Below are 21,840 nucleotides of genomic sequence, written 5' to 3' on the forward strand. Positions count from 1 at the left end.
CTGGGTCACAATTTCCCCTCTATATCCATTATTGACACTTCATTAATTACTGGTCTCTGAAAAAATAACATTAATTATGGGAATAAACCTTTTTTTTTGTATAAGGATTACAATGTTCACAAGTAAGCCATTCTACATTCTAGGGAATTTGATTAAATCCTCTCAAATTATAATGTGTTAATATAGATATATTCTTCATTTAATTTTGTCTTCTATTATTTCCTATATATTAGGTTCAAACCTTGAAGATTTTGTACATTCATTGAAACGTCAGAATATTGTTTTGGAAGTTGTTAACTTTAGAAATAAAAATGGTATAGAAGATCCATCATATAATGGAGCCATCATAATATCTGGCAAACAAAAGGTATGTTCTCTATTCTTGTGTGTCTGTGTGTGTGTGTGTGTGTGTGTGTGTGTGTGTGTGTGTGTGTGTGTATTTAACTCAAGAATTTAAACCATCCTCCAATTCATAAAAATTGTAACATGGCTGAAATTAATTTAATTTTTTTGTTTTATTAACTTAGAAAAAAACAACTTTGTCCATTTTTAAAGATAATACCATATTCTGAAAATTAAAAAAAAACAACTTGAGACACTCTTGTCCATAATGACAGCAACCATAATAATAACCACCACCATTACCAAATCTAAAAATCCAGCCCATCATCATTTCCCCAAAGGGGGAAAAGGGCAAGCTAAAGTGATACATAAAGTGCATGTTCTGGTATTGTTATGGTAACTGTGAAGCCTGACAGAAATCTTGAATTACTAGCAAATGTGGCTATGCAGATACCATTTGTTAGTTTAGCACCTCAATCAGGGTGATGTAATTACTCCTGGGAGTTAAAGAAATAGATCTATTAGTCTAGAATTACAAGTTGACTTTACATAAAACTTGTTTGATTATCAAATTGACATGAAGGATAACTGTCAGGTTCTTTATGATCTGATGTTACAGGAAGGATCAAAAATCAGAAAATTCCATGTCTTACATGCTGGAACCACTTTAATACAGATGGTGCTCACAAAAAAGTGAACAAACTCTGAGCTTGAAATAAATTGTAGACATGACTGTTTCCATTATATGTCATTATCTTATGATAGCAAAATTAGAAACAGATATTATAGACAAAGTTTCAGGTTTTTTTGTTTGTTGATGTACGCTTAGCTCCAAGTCATACAAGGTATTACTAACAATAACACTAGGTAATATTTTTATCAGAGAACTTGTAGACCTAAAGTAAGGAAGACTTCAAGTTAAGGAAGATTTCAAGTAATAAGGAAGAGTTCAAATCTGACCTGAGGCACCATCTAATTGATCCTGGACAAGTCATTTATTCCTGTTTGCCTCAGTTTTCTCATCTATAAAATGAGCTGGAGAAGGAAATGGCAAACCACTCTAGTATTTTTGTCAAGGAATCCCCAAAATGAGTTATAAAGAATGAGGTTTGACTAAAATGTTTGAACAACAACAATTTAAAAGCTACTACAAATTGAAGGGGAAAAACTGGGTTATTTAAAACACTTTACTTAACACAAGAAGTTATATATCAAATAATGAAATGTATGACAAAATTGATACTGATATCTCAGATGATGATGTTGACAAGGAGATGAACATACTTTGCTGGAGTCTAAAAATTCCTTTTTTTGAGTCTGATAATATTAATTTTAATTTAGCAGTAGACTTTACTGGTATGTATATAGATATACCAGAACAGAATAATTTATTTAAAGCTATTATTTATTATAGCCATTATACATTTTCCCATAATATTTGAAATAAAGTGTAAAAATCTGAACCTAGGCACAGTAGAATTTATGGTGGAACTATCAAATAATACTATTTCAGAATGAGGATTAAATACCATCATGAGTAGATGTGATTTGAAAAATCTAATTAAAGGTCTGTGACCAAAAAATTTTATGAGTGTTGAGAGCAAATTATTCATTTATTCAGTAATTATTAAGTAAATTACCTCAGTGTGCTAATATTTATACTGTTTCTTAATTGTTGCAAAATTTTTAGACTGAATTCTTCACTTTTTAATATACTGAAGATACATAACTATAAGTATATAAAATAAGTAGAGTAAAAATGCTTGATGAGTTGATTCCTACAAGTAAAACTCTTTCCTATTTAAAACATGAACCCAATGCAATAATATTAAAATTGTTACAAAATATGGTATTTTTCAGGGAGAAAATTTAAGTCCATCATAGTTTTGCTTCACCTTAACTACTATTATAGTTACTAAATAGACCAAGTATGATTTCTAAGTTAAAGGAGTGTAACCAAAGCATCTTATTATTCATTGCTTAATGTTCACTGATGCCTTCAAATTATAGGGTTCAACTGCAAAAACAAATCAAACAGCTATTTTATTTTTTAGAATCTTTTCCCAGTAAGTGTATAAAATTCTTAATGTATGCTAAGGAAAGGTAGAGACAGATAGAACCTCTTAGAACAGGATAACATGTCTCTGAACAATATGAAACCTGACAACAAATGCAAGCATTGAATTTGTTAAATGTAAATCTTGATGAGTGTGTGGGACATCTAGGTTCCAAAGATAGAATCAAAAAGCCTTCCTTGAGTGAAATTCACATGAGCCTGGCCAATGATATGACAAAGAAAAGCTGTACACTTGATGGTCTTATTTGTTTATGGAAATGAAGGACTTATATTGGAAAAAACAGAGAAAGGTTATCCTTTAAGGAGCTTGGACCTGGGGATAAATGGCAGTCATACAAGTAATTGATAGAAATTATGTTTCAGACTTACCCTCTAAGACCTAACTTGAAGACTAGAACCCTACATCACAAACTATTTTTCATTGACTAATAGATGACAAATTTCCATATTGCCATTATAGATCTCAAAATATAGAACTAAAAACAATAAATTTTATAGCAAAAGGAAGATCATCACAGATATAGTTATTACCTACAGTTGACCAGATGTAATATTAATACATAAAAGTTAGTTAAATCATTTTAAATAAATGCTGCCAATATCAAATATTCCTAATCTCCAGGTTCTTAGAAATGAAATGTTCAAATTAGAGGGACTTACCAGGAAAAAATAAAAATCATGTGATATTAAGATAAAATGCATATTATCTCCAATATCCTAACTGTTAAATTAAAGAAGTTTTTAGTGAACTTATAGAAGATGAGTTTATATTCTAGGACTTTTGTTCAACTTCAGTCTTTTTTTTAGCTTGGGCAATAGTTCACAGAGCACTAAATATAATATAATCAAGGCAGTCTAAGGATTTGTTCCAGGGATATTTCTATGTTTACTCTACCATCAAAAAGATAATTGTTTTTCAATAATAAAAATTATAATGATAACAATACCTCACACTTGCATAGCATTTTAAAACACTTTCTGCACAACAGTTCCATGAAATGGGTTGTGTATTTATCATATTTCTGGAGAAAACCTTTTTAATGTGTTTGAATAATAAGTAAGTTGGATTTTAACTTTATTTCCCAAACTCAAAATATTATAAAATGTTTTAATTTGTTAAGACATATTGATTAGTAAGATATTAATTTTACCTACTAAAATATCTACTTTGAAGTGTATGAAAATAAATCCTCTATGTAATCTATATAATCACATAAGAATAAAATGTATTTCTTTATTGAATTGTAAAAATACTAATTGTTTCAACTTCTGTGTGCTTTAAGCAATGACAAGAATGTAAAGAGGTATTTAGAAAATAAATTTTGTCATAGCTAAGTCTAAAATTGTTTTTGTTAACATTATTTAACTTCTCAATGTCAACCAAAATAAGTGTCTAGGAAAACAAATAAATTAATTTGTGGGGAATATTCACATTTATTAAAATAATTTTGCCCAAAGTTAAATTTCTCAGTTTTTGTTCATTCTAGATATTATCCCCCAGAGCTCCAGATAAATATTTAGAAAATGGCAAGTCTAATTATAGCTATGCCACTAAGAAACATAAGAAATTGGTTTTTTTGCTCTTAGAGCTTTTATTCTATTCAGACAATGAGGTGTAATTATTGATCAATTTCAGGTTAGAGATGCTGATCTCTATTTTGTAATGGAAAGTCAGCTGTCTGAAACCATAGGCAAAAGCAATTTATATATACATCATATTAACATATATACGTCATAACAATCAAGGTCATTGTATTTAGAACATACCTTTTAATTTCTTCCACTGATATCTGATTTTTACTCTGAAAGAAAAGAGAAAGGAAACTGCAATAATTTCTTCCCCGTTTCATATTTCAGTTTGATCTGAAGGAAATTCAGAAAAGCAACAATTCTGTACTGAATTTAGTACAATGGCAGAAAATTATATTTAAAAAATATTTAGCTTATATATTAATAGAGGAGTGCAACCACAATAACTGAAAAAAAAATTCAGTCCATCATGGATCTTGTCTTTTATTATTCCTGAGGGATTTTTTTTAACGTTAAAGAAAAATTGATCATCTCCCCAGATAAAAACAAGGATAAAATTATCAGAATCTTTCTATAAAATATTGTTTTAATTTTAAATTAGAAAGTAATTTTTTTCATATTTAATAAACTGGAATTAGATGAATCTAACCACCTCTTAAAAATGGGATTTAATTGGGTAATATCTCCTTTGTGAATTTCAAATCTACTTTAATGGCAAAATATTGCCATCTATTGAACTTTTAGGATATTGCTACTAAGGACCATTTAAGGCAGTGTGTCCTTAATTTTATTGCATGGGATGCTAATCATTTGAATAGAAATTTTGTGAGAAAACTTTAAGATAATATATTCTTTCTAAAATATTAAATTTAAAGTTAGTTATATATAAAAATGTCATGAACAATTATTTTCATTAAGAAAATAGTTTACATTTCTTCTGTTTTCCATATATATATATATTTTTTTCTTGTTTCTTTTTATTCTAGAGATTTTATATTGTGTGACATTCCTCCACAATAGTGATTATTTAAGATTTCCATCCTTATATTTTCAGCTCAAAGTGTTCCTTGACTCAATCAGTTTGGGAAGTAGTAATTCAAAATCTGTTGGTTTTCTATATATTCTGTGTATTCATTAACTTCATTCAGAATTTGGCAATTTATAATGTTTCCATATATCATACACCAAAAACTTTGCTTTATGAGCTTATATTTATTGTTCTTAAGCATTACAGATTTTCAGTTGCATGCAATACCAAGAGGCTGAACTGTTTTCCTGTTCTCATGGGTATTATTAGTAATGGGCTACTAGGAATCTTTAACCCATCAGAATATATTCAAACAAAGAGGAGCACATTTTTTCATGTAAGTATAGTAATGCTTCATTTATTCATCACTGTCAGTAAATATAATGTTTTAGTGACCTATCTAGATCAATGGAATCTTTAATTTATCATGAAGTTTTCCCCACCACCGTAGTAACAACTTTTAGAGGAAATCTTTCCAAAATCTATAACCTACTTCCCCACTTTATTAAAAAAAGAGTATACAAAATCTAATTTAAATTTTTCACAGTACTTGGTTAATCATAAATCATAGGTTCAAATTCAGAATATAAGAAAACTTTAGAATAATCTAATTCAAACTTCTTCAGAAGTCTTCAGAAGTGTTTCTTGTTCTTGTTAGTCACTTAAACTTGATTTGCCTCAGCTTCCCCCCTTTGTAAAATGGGCATAATATTGGCACACAACCTACAGAGCACAGTGCTTGACACATAAGTGCTTATTATAATTATTATCATTATTCCCTATATATTGAATATTAGAGTATGTTAGAGAAATTTGCTACAAAGATGTCCCTACCAGTATTATTTTCTTAGTTTCCCTCATACTTATTAAGAAGAAGAAGGTGTTGAAAGAGAAAGAACACAATTAGCATCAGTGATTTTTCTAAGAGAAATAATCTCTTCCAATGCCTTTCTAGGGAAGACATTTAACCTCTTTGATGTCCAGTTTCTTCATCTGTAAAATGGAGAAAATAACAGCTTCTACCCGAGAGGGTTCTTCTGAGGATCAAATGAGATAACATATATAAATATTTCACAAATTTTAAAGTATCTTATAAATGTTAGTCATTATTAGTTTTAATTTTGATTTCTAGTTAGTCTAATGATTTCTAAATTGTGATTAAACTACTTTCCAGGTAAGTTGTTTTTATACAATTTTGCATGTAGTAAGTGCTTTATAAATGCTTGTTGACTGACTGATAGCAAATAGCTTATTTTAAATTCTATTTTTTTCAAATCTTTTGATTCCTCATGCTCAATATTTACTATTTTTGGAGTTATTGATTTATCTTTGATCTTTTCTGAAATTTAATCTTAGATAAATTTGATCACTTTTTATTCTAGGATGCTTATTCTCCTTTTAATTCTTTCCTCTATAGATATAATTTTTTCTTGCTTTATTCCAGGTAATTATGTATACTTTATGGAGAATTTATTTTTTATTTGTGTGTCTCTTTGCAGATGTTATGGAATTATATTCTTTTTCTAGGTTGGATTTTTGAATATCTCTAGTTCTATAATATTTTAATAGTGGTTCAAATCTTCTTCTTTTGACCAAGGAGGTCAACAGCAATAAGAAAATTCCAGTATATGCCAAAATATTAATTCTAACCATCAAATTTCATAAGCGAGGAAACTGACAAGGAAAATTTGGCAGTTGTCCCAGATGGTGCTATGGTCCTGTGCTCTTGAAGGTGTTGGAACCTGTAATGCTTGTCAGCAACTATTCTATATGTGATGTCTTGGTCACTTGCTTTTGTGTTGAATCTGTGATCTTCTGTTGGAAAGATTACTTCTTGTGATTACTTTCTAGATTTCTAGTCATTAACTTAATCTGAGATTATTGTTGTAGTTAAGCTAGACTCCACTACTTCTTACTACTCTAGCATCTTGAGTAAACTCCTACAATTTTTATCTTTAAAATTCATGTATGTATCTGAACTCTAACATTCTCTTTATATTTTAGTACCTTGAATGAAGCCAGAACTAGCATGAGGTTAGGACTATGATTATGATAGTAGTAATTGAATGGAAAATGTGTATCCAAGTGATTTTTTCAAAAGAGAAAATTTTAGGCTGGGTAGAATAAAAAGGACTAAAAAGGAAGGGCCAAAGATGACTTAAGATTTCTTGCCTGAAATCAATTAGTCAACAAGCATTGATTAAGTGCTTTCTATGTCCCTGGCATTGTGCTTAGTTTTGATTTATAAAGACAAAAGTGAAATAGTCCAATTCCCTCAAGGAACTCACTTTCAAAAGGGACGATGATTTACAAATATATATATATATATATATATATATTTATATATTTACACATATATGTATATGCATATACACACACATATATATATATATATAATATGGAGAGCAGATGAAAAGCACACACACACACATATATATGTATATATATACATATATATGTATATGAAATATGGAGAACAGATGAAAAGTTGTGGAAGGTATTCTGCAACTAGGAGGACTGGGAGAAATCTTTTGCAGAGGGTGGAATTTCAACTAAGACTTAAAGGAAACCTAGGAAAAGGTCAGGTGAAAGAGCATTCTAGACATGGAGGACAACCTTGTATTGGTTCAGAGCAGTAGTCATATGAATAGGAGAATACAACTGGGAGATGAATATGTGAATTTCTCCAATTTGTGGATTCTGACATCATCTTTAGGTCAAAAGTTAGGATCACCTCTCCCTCTTTAATTTTCTTAGAGTGCTTTATCTGAATCTTTCCTTTGCCCTTATTACAGGCTACCTTATAGCACACGTATTTGTTATAGGCTCCCTCATTACAAAGCACATTCCTTAAAGGCAAAAATTATAGTGTCTTTGATTTTTGTATCTTCAGCACCTGGAGCCAATCAATACATGCATGGGAGCACAACCATGGTAATTTGGGTTTCTCAAATTTATTCCTTTTGTCTTTCTGATTTGTTAAAGCTCTGTGGAAGAAAGATTGAGGCAAATATCATGCATGTGTTCTCTGAGTAGATATGGGCATCTACAATCTAATTCTTAGGTTACTCCAGAGTCTAGACATGCCATTTATGAGAAAGGGGATTTGAGAGAGAATAAGCTTTGTTGGAAATCCAGCCTAAGAGTTGTATAACTGATTCTTCAGGTAGAATTTCTAGTTCCCATTGGTTATAGAGGTGACACCTTCTCAAGTGAAAATATTTTTACCCATCTTCAAGTCTCCCTATCTTCAAATCTTAGCTCAAATCCTTCTACATGAAGCCTTTTCCAATTCTCCTTCTACTAAAGCCCTTTCTCTCTCTTGACTATCTCCCTCTCACCCCATCTTGTTTGCTCCTTACTTTTGTATTGTCTCTCTAATTTAGACCACAAATTCCTTGAATGCAGGGACTTTTATAAAAAAAAGATTCTCTAATATTTTAACACAATTCCTGGGACATATTAAGCACTCACTCAGTGCTTATTGACTTGATCTTCCCCAAATATAATAGACTTTTTAATAGTGAATAAGCTGTTCAACTTTGAGTATTTTTATTCTTTTGAATAAAACTTTAATCATTAATTATGACTTTTCTGATTTACTGCTCAAAGTTAATAATCTTAAAGTATTTACTCTTCATTTTTCAGGATGACATATCTATAGGAGTTGGTTTTATGGAGGCATCCTTTTTCTGCATGTTTATTGCAACCAGCATTTCTCCTTATATTGCAATGGGAAGCATAAGTGACTATAAAGTAAGCACAAGTAACTAAAATTTGAACTTTATTTTTTTTTTGTAATTATAGTTGAAATATTTTGTATGCATTGAGTTCTCCTTATGCAATCTATGAAAGCTCACTTATGGAAATTTGATCCAGCTTGAGTCACATTGTTTGAAATGGTGAGATAAAGGGTTTGTCAGTTATTAGGTTATTGATGTAGAAAATTCTCTCCATTTAAAAGCTGCAATAAAATATACCTTCTTCAAGGAGTCAGTCTACATAACTCCATATATTTGTTCATGAAATTTCTTGAACTGTCAGATAGTCATTTTCTATCCTACAGAAGTTCAAAAATGACTGTCCTATTCACTATCATATTTAAGAAAGAATAAGTGACTTGTCCAAGGACACAGAGATAATTACTAATAGAGCTAGATCTAGTGCCCAAGTCATATGATTCATACAAGGCTTTCCCCTCCACTGTATCATGTAGCTCATTGTTGAAGGAATGTCTCAACCAATTTTAGGCTTAGACAAGCCTAGACTCTCCTTATGCTTCCACCAATCTGAGTGATGTAAAAAGAAGCAACATTACAAAGTCAAAGCTTGTGGCATGTCACATGGTAACAACTATGAAATCTTCAATTGCTGTGGCATGTTAGTGGTTTGGAAGGGTAAAGATTTCACAACAAATTTCCAGGGGGGACCTAGCTTGAGTATGAGAAGTCGATGATGCTCTTTCTGTAGGTGTGGAAGAGAGATTTTTAGAGACCAGCTAGAAAGAATGACCACAATGGGGTCATAGTGGTCTAGATTAAGAAAAGAAAGGGCCACTCGTGGAGAAGAAATCATGCTGAGAAATGCTAGGACCTGAGTTCAAAGAATTCTTGTAGACCTGCCCAAAGATCCTGACATTCATTTAGGAAATAAATCAAAGAGGAGCTTCAATGTCCCAACAGGAACCAAGAGATTTACAGCTAGCAAAAGAGCAAAGTAAAGGAGTATGGAGAATAGATGAGATAATATTTTTTCCCACTATGCCTTTCACATCTCTTCATTTTTGGACTCATATTTATGGGAAGAGTATTAGTTTTATATTAATTCTGAAATCCTATCACTTTTCACCTAGACTTTGGAAGTAATCTCATAATGATCTTTCTTGCCTCCTCTGTCACTTTTCTTCAATACATCCTTCATATAGAAGCTGTTTTCCTTCCCTAATATTTAAGCTTGACCATGTCATATACCATGTCTCACCTCCTACTCAAAAATCTTTAATAATTTCTGGAAGATTAATCTACAAACTATTCAGCCTAGAATTTAAGATTCTCAGGGTGGCTAGGTGGCGCAGTGGCTAGAGCACTGGCCTTGGAGTCAGGAGTACCTAAGTTCAAATCGGCCTCAGACACTTAATAATTACCTAGCTGTGTGGCGTTGGGCAAGCCACTTAACCCCCCCACTGCCTTGCAAAAAAAAAAGAATTTAAGATTCTGAAAACTGATTTTGCAATCCACTTTACTAATCTTTGTTCATTTTGCCTCTTGGACTATATCTGATACTTTATTTGTCCTGGGTTTTCTGTGATTTGATAAGAAGTCTTCTCTTATGCCTAGTATATACTTATCACTAATCTCCAACTATTGAAATCCTCTTTTCTTTCTTCAAGGTCATCTACTCCATGAAATAGTCTAACTGCTTACTACCTTCCTTTCTCTACCACCACCAGTCCTGGCTAAAGGTGAACTTTTCACTCCTCAACACTACATTTACTTAAAACTAGTATTTCCCCTCCTTTTTTTCTTGCCCCTGACTTTTGTATCTACCATGTATCATGCTTATTTATATACATATCTATACTATACTTGCCTCCTCAAGTTTATAAATTCTTTGAAAGGAGGGGATATGCTGTTTTAAATTAGTTATACAGGTTGGGCATATAATATGTCAAAGATGTATGCAGTATTAGTTTAGAAATGAATATTTTCATGTAACTGGCATTGTTAACATTTCTCTAAGTTTCAGTTTTCAAAACCACTTTGTATCTCTTCCATTTCTCCATCAGATAAAAGCTCAGGCCCAGTTATGGATTTCAGGGCTCCACCCATCAGCATACTGGTGTGGGCAGGCACTGGTGGATATTCCTTTATATTGCTTGATTCTCTTTTTAATGTATGTCATTAACTACCTTATAAATAATACAGATGAAGCCTGGCCAACAACTATAATCTTATTTGCTCAGGTAAGTCAAAAATTTTATAGAACAAAGAAATATTCATTAGAAAGTCTGCAATTTAAGACCTGTATGTGCAATCAAACAAATGTTCAGTAATGCTTTATTTATATTGGAAAGCATTGAAACATGCCTGTATTATACAATTATTTTTTAAAAGTCAGTCAAATTTTTTTTATCAAGTGTCTATTATATGTTAGGAATCATGCTTCTGTTATAAATATAAAGATTAAATAGTTTCTTCTTTCAAACAGCTTACATTCTAATACAGGAGACAGTTTGTAGATATAGATAGAAGCATGGATAAGGGGACTTAAGAGTAGAGTTAGAGTAGTTTGAGTTGGTTAACTAAAGGATAGAGAGTAGGAAGGGAAGAAAGTATAATTAGGAGTTATGGCCTAGTGAAATACTGAGAGATGGGGATCATGGAAGCACATGTGTAGATGGTAAAATCAAGAGGATTACTATTTTTACATGTAAATGAGTTGGAATAACAAAGTAAATCATTTGGAGGAGACTAAATTGATGAAACGGGAGATTATGGTATTTGGAGAAACCTCAGCTAGCATACTGAAATAGTAATATATAAGCAAAGGTTGGAATGGAAAAGACTACAAATCATGCATTGGATTTAGAAAGGAGAAAGAATGATTTGACAACCAGTAAATAATGGCCGCCATGATCTGTACTGAGTGACAAATTTGTCATTAAAGGATGAAAAATAACTAAGTGATATTGGCAGAAGTGAAATCAGTAATTGGCAGTGGAGAGCAAGGAGAATTTTAATATACTTCCTAACTTTCAGTTAATCATATCAGAACCAGGTAGAAGAGAAGATGCAGCTTTTCCTGGATAACCCTGAACTATTGACCACCCATTCACAAAAAGATCTCTGGGACTGCTGAAAGATAGCAGGGATTTACAAAGTCTAAAATGAAAAGAAGCTTGTTAATAAAACTGAATTTTCACATGGCATAATGGAAGGGACAGATAGATGTGTACTGGAGCATTGGAAATGTTGGGTCGAGATGAATGGGGATCAGAGAATGCAAAATAGGGTTTGGGTATTTGAGTTTTGAGTTTTACTCTTAGTTAATATGTGATTTAGTATCACAGTGACTGGGATAGTAAAATGGGGAGGGAGTTTGCTGACCAAAGAAGTAAATATCTGAGAAATGGTCTCTGTTATCTCATGCTTTCTTGCAGAACTCCTAAGAACTCCTAGTTCATAGAATTTGACATATGTTCCTGAATAACATTTACCTCTCTGGTACTTAATATAATTTTCTGTTTATTTTAGATTCTGTGCACTATTGGTTATGCAGCATCTGTTGTTGTCTTCACATATGTGATATCATTCATTTTTCGTAAGAGGAGAAAAAATAGTGGCCTTTGGTTTTTCTGTTTCTTTATTGTAAGTACAGAACACACTATATATTCATTTCATTTTTTACCTATAAAACAAAATACTGTATTTTACCTTTGCAATGAATTATAAAATGAATATTATTTGATAAATATATGTATTACAATTGGATCATTTTATGGCCTTTGAATTTTATTTACATTACCTATTTTTTCTTGGTTTCTATTTGTGTCTATCAGTCTTCTGCTTTAATGAAAAGAATAGAGAATTAGACAGACCTTCACAAATTATCTAATTCAGCCACTTTTTATTTTAAAGACAAAAACCTAAGAAACAAAGACATTAAGTTTGTTTAAAGTCATGAGGTTGGCTGGTGACAGGAAGGTTTAGCACTTCAAGGTCTTTAGAAGTTCAACAAAGTATATCATACTTTTGCTTAGGTCTAAGTGTATAAATCATTTTGATTCAAAGGTTTTGCAATTTTCTTTATAATTGACTTTCCAAAGGAGCTTAGGACAATTTGCATATTTCTGTATAAGGATAAAGGTGAAACTTAATTGGAGAAGGGAATGTTGAGTGCAATATAACACTAAGTACTTATGTAAAGGTGGGGATGGTGCCAAAAATTTGGGAAGAAAGAAATGTATTTTTAAAACTCTTCAGAAGAGACCAATAGAGAGAGAAAGAAAGACTTTAGAAGCTGAAGATGTGTAGAGGAAGCAAGCTCCTTACCACTGATTTCCAATGTGTTTCCCTATTAACTTTGGACACTTTTTTGCTTGAACTGAGATCTCATCTGTTCTCAAAGAGTTTGTGTATTTTTCATGCATTTCAAGTATATATATTCTAATCTGATTTCAATTTTTGTGTATTTAGATAATTGAGTTGACTTTTCACCATTTGTGATTTTTTTCTGTAACTACAATTTGATGAGAAAAAGGAAAACAAGGAGATATAAGCTAAGGAGTAATGATCATGGAAATATACTTTTCCTGTGGATGGGATTTTTACCTGTAAACTCTGTATTAGTATAAAACTCCATGAATCCTCATTCCAACTCATACTCACTCTATTAAGTCAGATTCAGAAAGTAAACTACTTCTCTGATTTTCCTCCTAAGAATTGCACTCTGGAAAAGAAGGAATTATAGCTATACTACCAGAGTATTTTTTTTTCTGGTCTCCTTGCAATATCTGGAGAAAGTGAAGAAGTCTTCCAGCAATTGGGTAGAACTCCCTATGGCAAAATTATGGGAGGGTGTGAGCAGGTTCGTGTAGGATGGGTAGGCAATAGTTTAAGTTGGAATCTGCCACATTAAAGTCAATGTCCAATTGTATTTAAGAATTTTTCTTTGTAAGTTAATGCAAAGGATTTCTACTTTTTTCCCTAAAAGATAAATCTAGACATAAGAAAATCAAAATGGTTGAAAATCTACTAAACAAATGGTCTTGCAGAATTCCTCTTCAGTGGTATATGATTAATGTATCAGATTTTAATTTCTACTCCCCTCCCTCTTCTTCATCTCCATCCCCGAGAGATCTTTATGATCTTTCTACTTACATATTTAAAGCATTAGCACTGTATCACTTATCCTTCTCTCCACCTTCTTCCACCACCTCTAGTACTACTCATTTAGCTCAAGGGTACCCCAAGGGAAATACCATTTTCTCTTTGTATACATAGTAAATTTAATCAATAATCATTCAACAAGTCTTTCCTAAGTGACTACTATGTTCTAGACCCTGTTCTAGGCTCATGGAATACAAATTTAAAGAATAAAATAATCTTTACTCTCAAATTGTATGAAGGAGGTGAGAAAATCCTTAAGCTACATGGATTGAAGTGATTTAGGTGAAATTAATCTCTTCTATGAGATAAAAGGTAAACTAATTGGTATCACCTCAGCATTAGATCAGAAACTCCCCATATTTAACTCTAATGCTGTTTAATGATTTTTCAAAGAATGAGCATTTATTAAATAGCTATTGTGCAAAACTCTGATAATAGCAAAAATGAATGAAAAGGTTCCTTTATTTTTAGGATGGGGTGATGACTTTTATCTACTTCAATTTTTTTTTTTTTAGGTTTTTGCAAGGCAGTAGGGTTAAGTGGCTTGCCCAAGGCCACACAGCTAAGTAATTATTAAGTATCTGAGGCCAGATTTGACCTCAGGTACTCCTGACTCTAGGGCCAGTGCTCTATCCACTATGCCACCTAGCTTCCCCTACTTTAATATTTTCTAACCGGGAAGTTTTTAGCTATTATTCCATTACTCCAAATTTGTTATCATTGGACAAAAGAGAAAAATAAAGGCAAGAATAACCAATTCTTTTAGTTATCATATCATTTTTTGTTTTGTTTTTGGTAACTAGAACGCTATATGTGTTTTCCTACTTTGTGTTGCTTTTATAGAGGAGAAGGAAAAGAAACTATTTCTTGGCAGGAAGGGAAAAAAGCAAATTTAATGAATTGGATGGCATTGGATCTAGGCCTTGAAAATGAATCAAATTTTTTTGGGTACAAACTTTCAGGGAGGATAGAGTGAATCTCCTGGCATACTAGATTCTGTGAGCAAATTTATAAAGGTGGAAAAGAGTGGGGGGGAAGTTTGAATAATAGGGAATAGTTAACTTTGAAGACATTATTGGACATGGCAAGTGAAGATACTTTAAAGAAAAGTTGAAAATATAGATTTGAGCCAGATTATGGAAGATGTTGAAAGTTAGGCTAAGGGGGTTAAGGTTTATTCTGTAGCAGGATGCTTTGAACTTTTTTAAGAGCAGAATGATGTCTTTGGAGATAAGCTTTCAGAGTAATGTACTAGTTGGTTGGTTCTTGTCCTTCCTTATAGAACAAGATCAAAATGACATCATTATGTTTGGGGCAAATTACAGTGAGAAATGTGGCTGATCACAGAAATATGAGCTTGGAATGCTATAACATAGGCTGGGCACAAATAGTCCTTATGAACACCTGGGGTGGGCACTCTAAACTTACAAATGTCATGTTTCCTTTGGGCTGCTTGGGTGCCAATGTCTTCAGTGCTGTACAATCAGTTCTAAAGTTTTTCAATGAGACCTTCAGGGTGTCCTAGTATCACTTTTTTTGACCCCCTTGTGAATACTTGCCCTCTGTAAGATCTCCATAAAAGTTATTTTTGGGGTAAGCGTACATCTGGCATTCTAAAGCCATGTTCAGTCCATCATAGCTGGGCTATGTAGTCATGCTGGAAAGCTGGGCAGTTTAGCTCAAGAAATGACCTCAGTGTCTGGTATCTTCTCCTACCGGATGATCTTCAGAATCTTCCTAAGACAATTTAAATGGAAGCAATTCAGTTTTCTGACATGGTGCTGGTAGATTTCCAGGTTTCACAGGCATATAGCAATGAGGTCAGCACAACAGCTATGTTAACCTTCAGTTTAATAGTCAGTCTAATACTGCTTCACTCCCATACTTTTTTTCGGAGTCTCCCAAATACTGAACTAGCTCTGGCAATGCTTGTGTAAACCTCATTGTCAATGAGTACCCCCCCCTGAAAAGGACACTGCCAAGGTAAGTGAACATGTTCACAGTAATCAAGACTGCTCCAATGGTTGTAATCAATGGTGCTGGCTGATGGAGCACCTGTGATTTCTTGGTGTTAATTATCAGACCAAAATTAGCACAAGCAGCAGAGAATCAATCCATACTTTGTTATATCTCAGCTTCAGAGGCTGCACTGAGTACACAATCATCTGCAAACAGAAGATCATACACCAACACTTCCTCCACTCTGATCTTGGCTTGAAGCCTTTTGAAGTTGAAGAATTTGCCAGGGGATGGGAGAAAGGGGAAGGTGGAGGTGGGGGGTGTAGGTGATAGAGGAGAGGATAGATTGTGGGAAAGGACAGTTAGATAAAACACACTTTTTTTGCAAGGTGCTGGGGTTGGGTAACCTACACAGAACAATATGGCTGGGTGGTTGTGGGTGTCTGGGTTGGGATGTGGGCACAGGGCATCCTGGCCCCCAGGGCCAGTGCTCTGTCTGCTGAGCCACTCAAGATGCCCCACTGCACACTTTTGAGGAGGAACAGAGTGAAAGGGGAGAGAAAAGAAATGGGAGTGGGGAGGAATGGTTGGAGGGAATTACAATCAGCAATAACAACTGTGGGAAAAAATATGGAAGTAACTTTTCTGATGGACTTGTGATAAAGAATGGGATCTACTCCAGAGCTGATGATATCTGAATACAGACTGAAGCACGTTTTTTCTTTCTCTTTATTTCTTGTGAAGGTTTTTTTTATTTTTGGGGGGGGAGGGGGGATTATGTTTACTCTTACAAGACTATTTTTGTAATGTTTAAATAAATAAAAATATAATTAAAAAGAAAATAAAGTTAAAAAAAGAAAGTGATGGAGAAAATGTTAAAAAGGCAAAGTGAGGCAGGCATACATTTATTTTTGGAATTTGGTTGTTAAATATAAACTATTATGTTTTCATTTCTCTTGACAACACTCTAAAGCTTGGTGCTGTAGGAAAAAAAATCAAACTGTATTGGTAGAGGTAGTTTTTTTTTCACTTGGGAGTTCCCTCTACTAAGGAAATCTCAGGTCCAGTCCCTATTCTTTTCTTATTGCATAACCCAAATCCTTCCTGTTCTGAAGGCTATATTGTAGAGTTAGATGTCTCAATCATGTCAGGTCAATGAATTAGAAATATTGAATTAAGGTAAAATGCTGTGATAATCTCTATAGACTGCTGCAGAATGTGGCAGTTCTCTAAGGAGAACCTTTTGTATAGAACCCATATTGCAGTTTAGCAATTTTTCAATGAATCAATATTTATTAAGTACCTATTGTGTGCAGATGAATAAATTTAATCCCACAAAAGTTGTTTTATAGTAATGTCTTTAATAAATTAAAGTCAAACATCCATCTTAATGATAGATTATAATATAGTCATGGTTTAACCCTTTCAGTTCTTGTCCTACTTGAGTCTACCCTAAACTACTTTACTATTCCCTTCTCTCATGTTCTCTAGGCATAGGACCACCACAGTTGCCTTGCTTTATAAATACCTCCCACACTTCTCGAATCATTCTTAGGAAAAACTTGAAAGGTGATGTAACCCCCAAAGTCAAAGCATAGTGTAGCAGCTCTGCTCAGCCTCAAGTTGCTGCGTCTCTGTGACTCATTTCCATACCTAGGACTTCCCCCATTATTCTACCCTATGTAGACATCCTAGTTCTTGCCTCTGTCCAGCTCAGCCCTGAACTCTCCCTTGAAATTTTCCCGGATTTAAAGCCACCCTACTTCTCTTTGTTTTTTTCAGTGCCTCCTTGAGCCAGAGCTCCCAGAACTTTTGTTCTACTTCATTGAAACTTTTTTTTGGCCTTCTCAAGACTATTCCAAGCTGTTGTACCAGAAGCTTGAAAATGTCCCCTCCTCTTTTCAAAGTATATCCTTCCCATTTATAATATTCTACTAGTAATAACTTTTATCTATAGTCATGTAATTAATAGAATTATAATTGTTTTAGTTATGTATTCATGGAACCAATTCATGACACTAGAAAGTATATGTCCATTTGTACTCTATAAATAATTGAAAATAGTATGTGACCTCTAACCTATTTTCAATTTTCTTTCAGATCTCTATGTTCTTATTTGGCATCCTATTTTTAAATAACTTTGATTTACTTATCATGCTTCCTTGCATGATTTTAGTGCCTTTGTACACACTGGTTGGCTGTCTAATACTTTTTTATGAGGTAAGTGATGCTATTACATGTACTAGGATTCTGAAATATAAAGCCATTTAATAAAGCTTTGTTCTGCTTGAGGAAATATGCATTTTATAAAATTTTATAATTCCATAAAATATCATTTAATTTTATCAACTTTGAGATTTACTATAAATAAGGGAAGGAGTTAGAAAACAAACATTCATTAAATTCTTGGTATCTAATACCTACTTTAAAAATATTATCTCATTTGAACAGCCCTAGGAGGTAGGTGCTATTATTATTCCTATTGTATAAGACAAACAGAGATCAAGTGACTACTCCTATTGTATAAGACAAACAGAGGTCAAGTGACTTACTTAGGGTCACTTATCTAGTAAGTATGTGAGACCTGATTTTCCTGACTCCAGGTCCAAATCTTTATTCACTACATTACCCTATACAGAAAAGACATGAAGTTTGAAGCTTCCTAACTTAATTAATTGCCTTTCTTTGCTTATATAGGAGAGGTTAAGCTCATTTACACCTGGAAAAACTCCAGTGATATATGCAGATCAATGGAGTATCTATTTCTGTCATTAGGAGGGTAGAATATAACTAAATGGTCTCTTCACTAACCTTTTTGAGTGGCCACATACATTTCATGGAGGATGAGCTTTACCAAAAGGGAATATGACTGTCCCCTATTTTGTTGTGCTTTCAGGGATATTAAGAAGTTGGCATTACCTTCTCCTTATTTCTGACATACCACTCTACCACTAAACATACACACCATTTTACTGATGACTAAAATTCTACTTTTAGAATACATTTATAGCTTTGATATATTATGCATTTTCTCTTGAAGATGTGATATATCAAGTAAGGTTCATTAGTCATAGAATCACACAATTTTCATTTGAAGTAGAATTTATTACTCAGAATCCAATAAGTTCAACCCATACCTGAACAAGTCTTCCATCTGCAATGTACCAACATAAAGTCACCCAGCTTAGCTGAGACTTTCAGGGTATTCAGGAGGAACATCTTAATTTTCAGGGCTGTTCACACACCTTAGGTGTCGACCTTATTCACCTGACTCTTGCCTGTGGCTCCAAGAAACTGTAGCATATGCTACAATGGCCATAAAAGTGACTTAATCAAGCTCTGTGGAGTTGCTTAGAGTTTGGTGAAACATCGAAAAACACCATGGTCATCCAGTGTGTCTGAGGCCATTACCAGCTATCTTGACTTTTGTCCAGTCACTGGACTTTGATGACGCAGGATAATGTTTGTCTTTCATTCTCAAAGAGAATCATGACATCAGGGAAGGTGATGTCATATCAAACATATGAATTGGATTTGAGTGAGGGGATATTGCGCTAAGTCACCAGCCTTACTTTCTCCTCCATCTGGGTCTAGTGATCAGATATGGATCAAGATGATTGGAGATGACGCTGAGTGCATGGCAGTCAGGGTTAAGTGACATGCCCAAGGTCACACAGCTAGCTAGTGTCAAGTGTCTGAGGTCTGATTTGAACTTGGGTCTTTCTGACTCCAAGGCCAGTGCTCTATCCACTGTACCACCAGACATCACCATCATATCATTGGTCCTCTTTGAAAGTGAAGGATAAAACAAAAACTATGAGCAAGTTATTGTTCTAGGTACTAGGAATTCAAAGGCAAAATGAAAAATAGTCCCTGCCCTCAAGGAGCTTACATTTTAATGGCAGATATAATATGTAAACAAATATACATTAATTTCAGAAGAAAATAATCACTAACAAAAGGAATTAGATATAACTTCAGAAGAAATTTAGGAATTCTAAGAGGTAGGGGATAAGGAGGGAGTATATTTTAGATGTAGGAGGGAGGGGCAAAGAAACTAGGCAATAGATGATGGAATGCTGACATCAAGAAACATTCAATTAAATTTGACTAAATTGTAGAATATATGAAGGGGACAAGTCATTTAATTCTGTTTGCCACAGTTTCCTCAAGTATAAAATAAGCATAATAAGATCACCCACCTTTCAGGGTTCTCATGAAGATCAAATGAGGTAATCATAATAAGGATTATGAAGTATATTTCCTGGCAGATAGTAAGTACTTCATAACTGTTAGATACTGGAATAATAATATTCCAATATTGAGGAGTTTACAGTTTGACTTAGATGATATGGATACATTGAATATTTTGAGTGAGAGACTCACATGTTTAGCATGATGAAGTAGGAAGACTTGAAACCAGGAGACCAGGATTTGAATCCTATCTCTGCTACTTAACTACCTTTATGTCCTTGGGCAAGTCGATTAACTTTGCTGAAAGTGAATACATTGGATTAGCTACTGTCTCAGGTTTCGTCTAGCTAAAGATCAATAATTCTATGAGAAAAGCTACAAGGTTATTTCATAGTTTAGAAAGTTATTATTAGAATAGAGAGTTACTTTAGCTGATCAATTAAGAGACTTTTTTATGTTTTTTTTGCTTTTTGTAAGGCAATGGGATTACATGACTTGCCCAAGGACACACATCTAGCTAATTATTAAGTGTCTGAGGATAAATTTGAACTTAGGTCCTCCTGACTCCAGGGCCAGTGCTTTATCCACTGTGCCACCTAGCTGCACCCCCCCCCCCCAATTAAGAGACTTTTGTGGAAGTTCAAGTAAAAGATTCTGAGGGCTTAAAATGTGACCATGAGAAAAAAGAGAAGATGAATAAGAATTTGTGGACAAGAAATAATTATTGATTAGTACTGAAGGGAAAAGGAAAGTTAAGACTTGAGGATGATTAGAGTTTCAAGCCATGATGATCAGAATGATGATGCTACCCTCAACAGAAACAGAGGAATTTGGGGGAGGAGTAGGTTTGAGTTTTGGGGGGGTGAGGGAGGGAAACAGATAAGATAATGAACCTTTTCTCAGAATGTCTCAAGTTTGAGCTGTCAACAAGACATCCAGTATATTCAACAAATAGCTGATCATTTGGACAATAATGATAATAATCAGAAGATAGATGATGACTAGGTATATGAATTGATGTGAAAAAATAACTTGCTAGAGATCATTACTGAACCCATGAGAATTGGTGTAGTCACCAAGAGACTGTTAGAAAATAAAGAGAACAGAACATAGAACAAAGCCTTGGAGAAGACCCATGGTGAGACTACATAGCATGAATGATTATCCATTAAAGGGAACTGGGAGAAAGGAATCATTCATGTAGGAATCATACATCTGAGAATAGATGACAGTCTGTAATTGAATTGGTTGACTTCAGGGTCAAGATTGCAGATCTAATATGAGATTAGAGCCCAATAGTGATGGACCAGGAGAGCAGTAAGAATGATTTGAATTAATAGAAAGGATAAAAGATAGGTTTAGGAGGAATCAAGCAAAGGGAGAGGTGGAAAGGCAAGAGGTTATTGTCCAATGAAGACATTTCAGAGTTGTAGATCCTAGAATAGGAATTTTAATGGGTTCAAAGGTGTGGTCATCACTATGCATGTGACTGAGATTGAGTGGAGACACATATTGTTGGAATTAAGAAATTTGGTGAACTGAGATGGCGGATTGCTTGTGAATATCAACATGTATGTTGAAATTCCAACTATATGGCCTTGACTTGAAGTAGATAGGAACACTGTCAACCTGATAATTACTTGAGAAAAAAAATGGAAAATGAAAGTGGTTCATAGATAAGTATCACTACCATCTTCTTAGGGTGATATAGTTGATCTCCAAAGAGAAAACTTGTTTACTAATGGAAGGAGGGAAAAGTTTATGAAGTGATACAAAGGAGCAATTTGTATGGCTATTCTTCCTTCTGAGCTGACATATCTAAG

General features: G+C 33.5%; 1 protein-coding gene across 1 annotated transcript in view; it reads left to right on the forward strand.

The window, feature by feature from the left end:
* The window catches only part of LOC141514159 (ATP-binding cassette sub-family A member 10-like), a 143,584-nt gene that overhangs the window by 90,454 nt on the left and 31,290 nt on the right, over nt 1-21,840 (forward strand). The window contains exons 21-26 of the mRNA XM_074224700.1: nt 234-367; nt 5,176-5,313; nt 8,625-8,732; nt 10,762-10,938; nt 12,230-12,343; nt 17,924-18,043. Coding sequence (XP_074080801.1) covers nt 234-367; nt 5,176-5,313; nt 8,625-8,732; nt 10,762-10,938; nt 12,230-12,343; nt 17,924-18,043 — 791 coding nt within the window. The remainder of the gene's footprint in view (nt 1-233; nt 368-5,175; nt 5,314-8,624; nt 8,733-10,761; nt 10,939-12,229; nt 12,344-17,923; nt 18,044-21,840) is intronic.

The sequence above is a fragment of the Macrotis lagotis genome, chromosome 2 (genome assembly GCF_037893015.1).
Source record: "Macrotis lagotis isolate mMagLag1 chromosome 2, bilby.v1.9.chrom.fasta, whole genome shotgun sequence".
Lineage (NCBI taxonomy): Eukaryota > Metazoa > Chordata > Mammalia > Peramelemorphia > Peramelidae > Macrotis > Macrotis lagotis.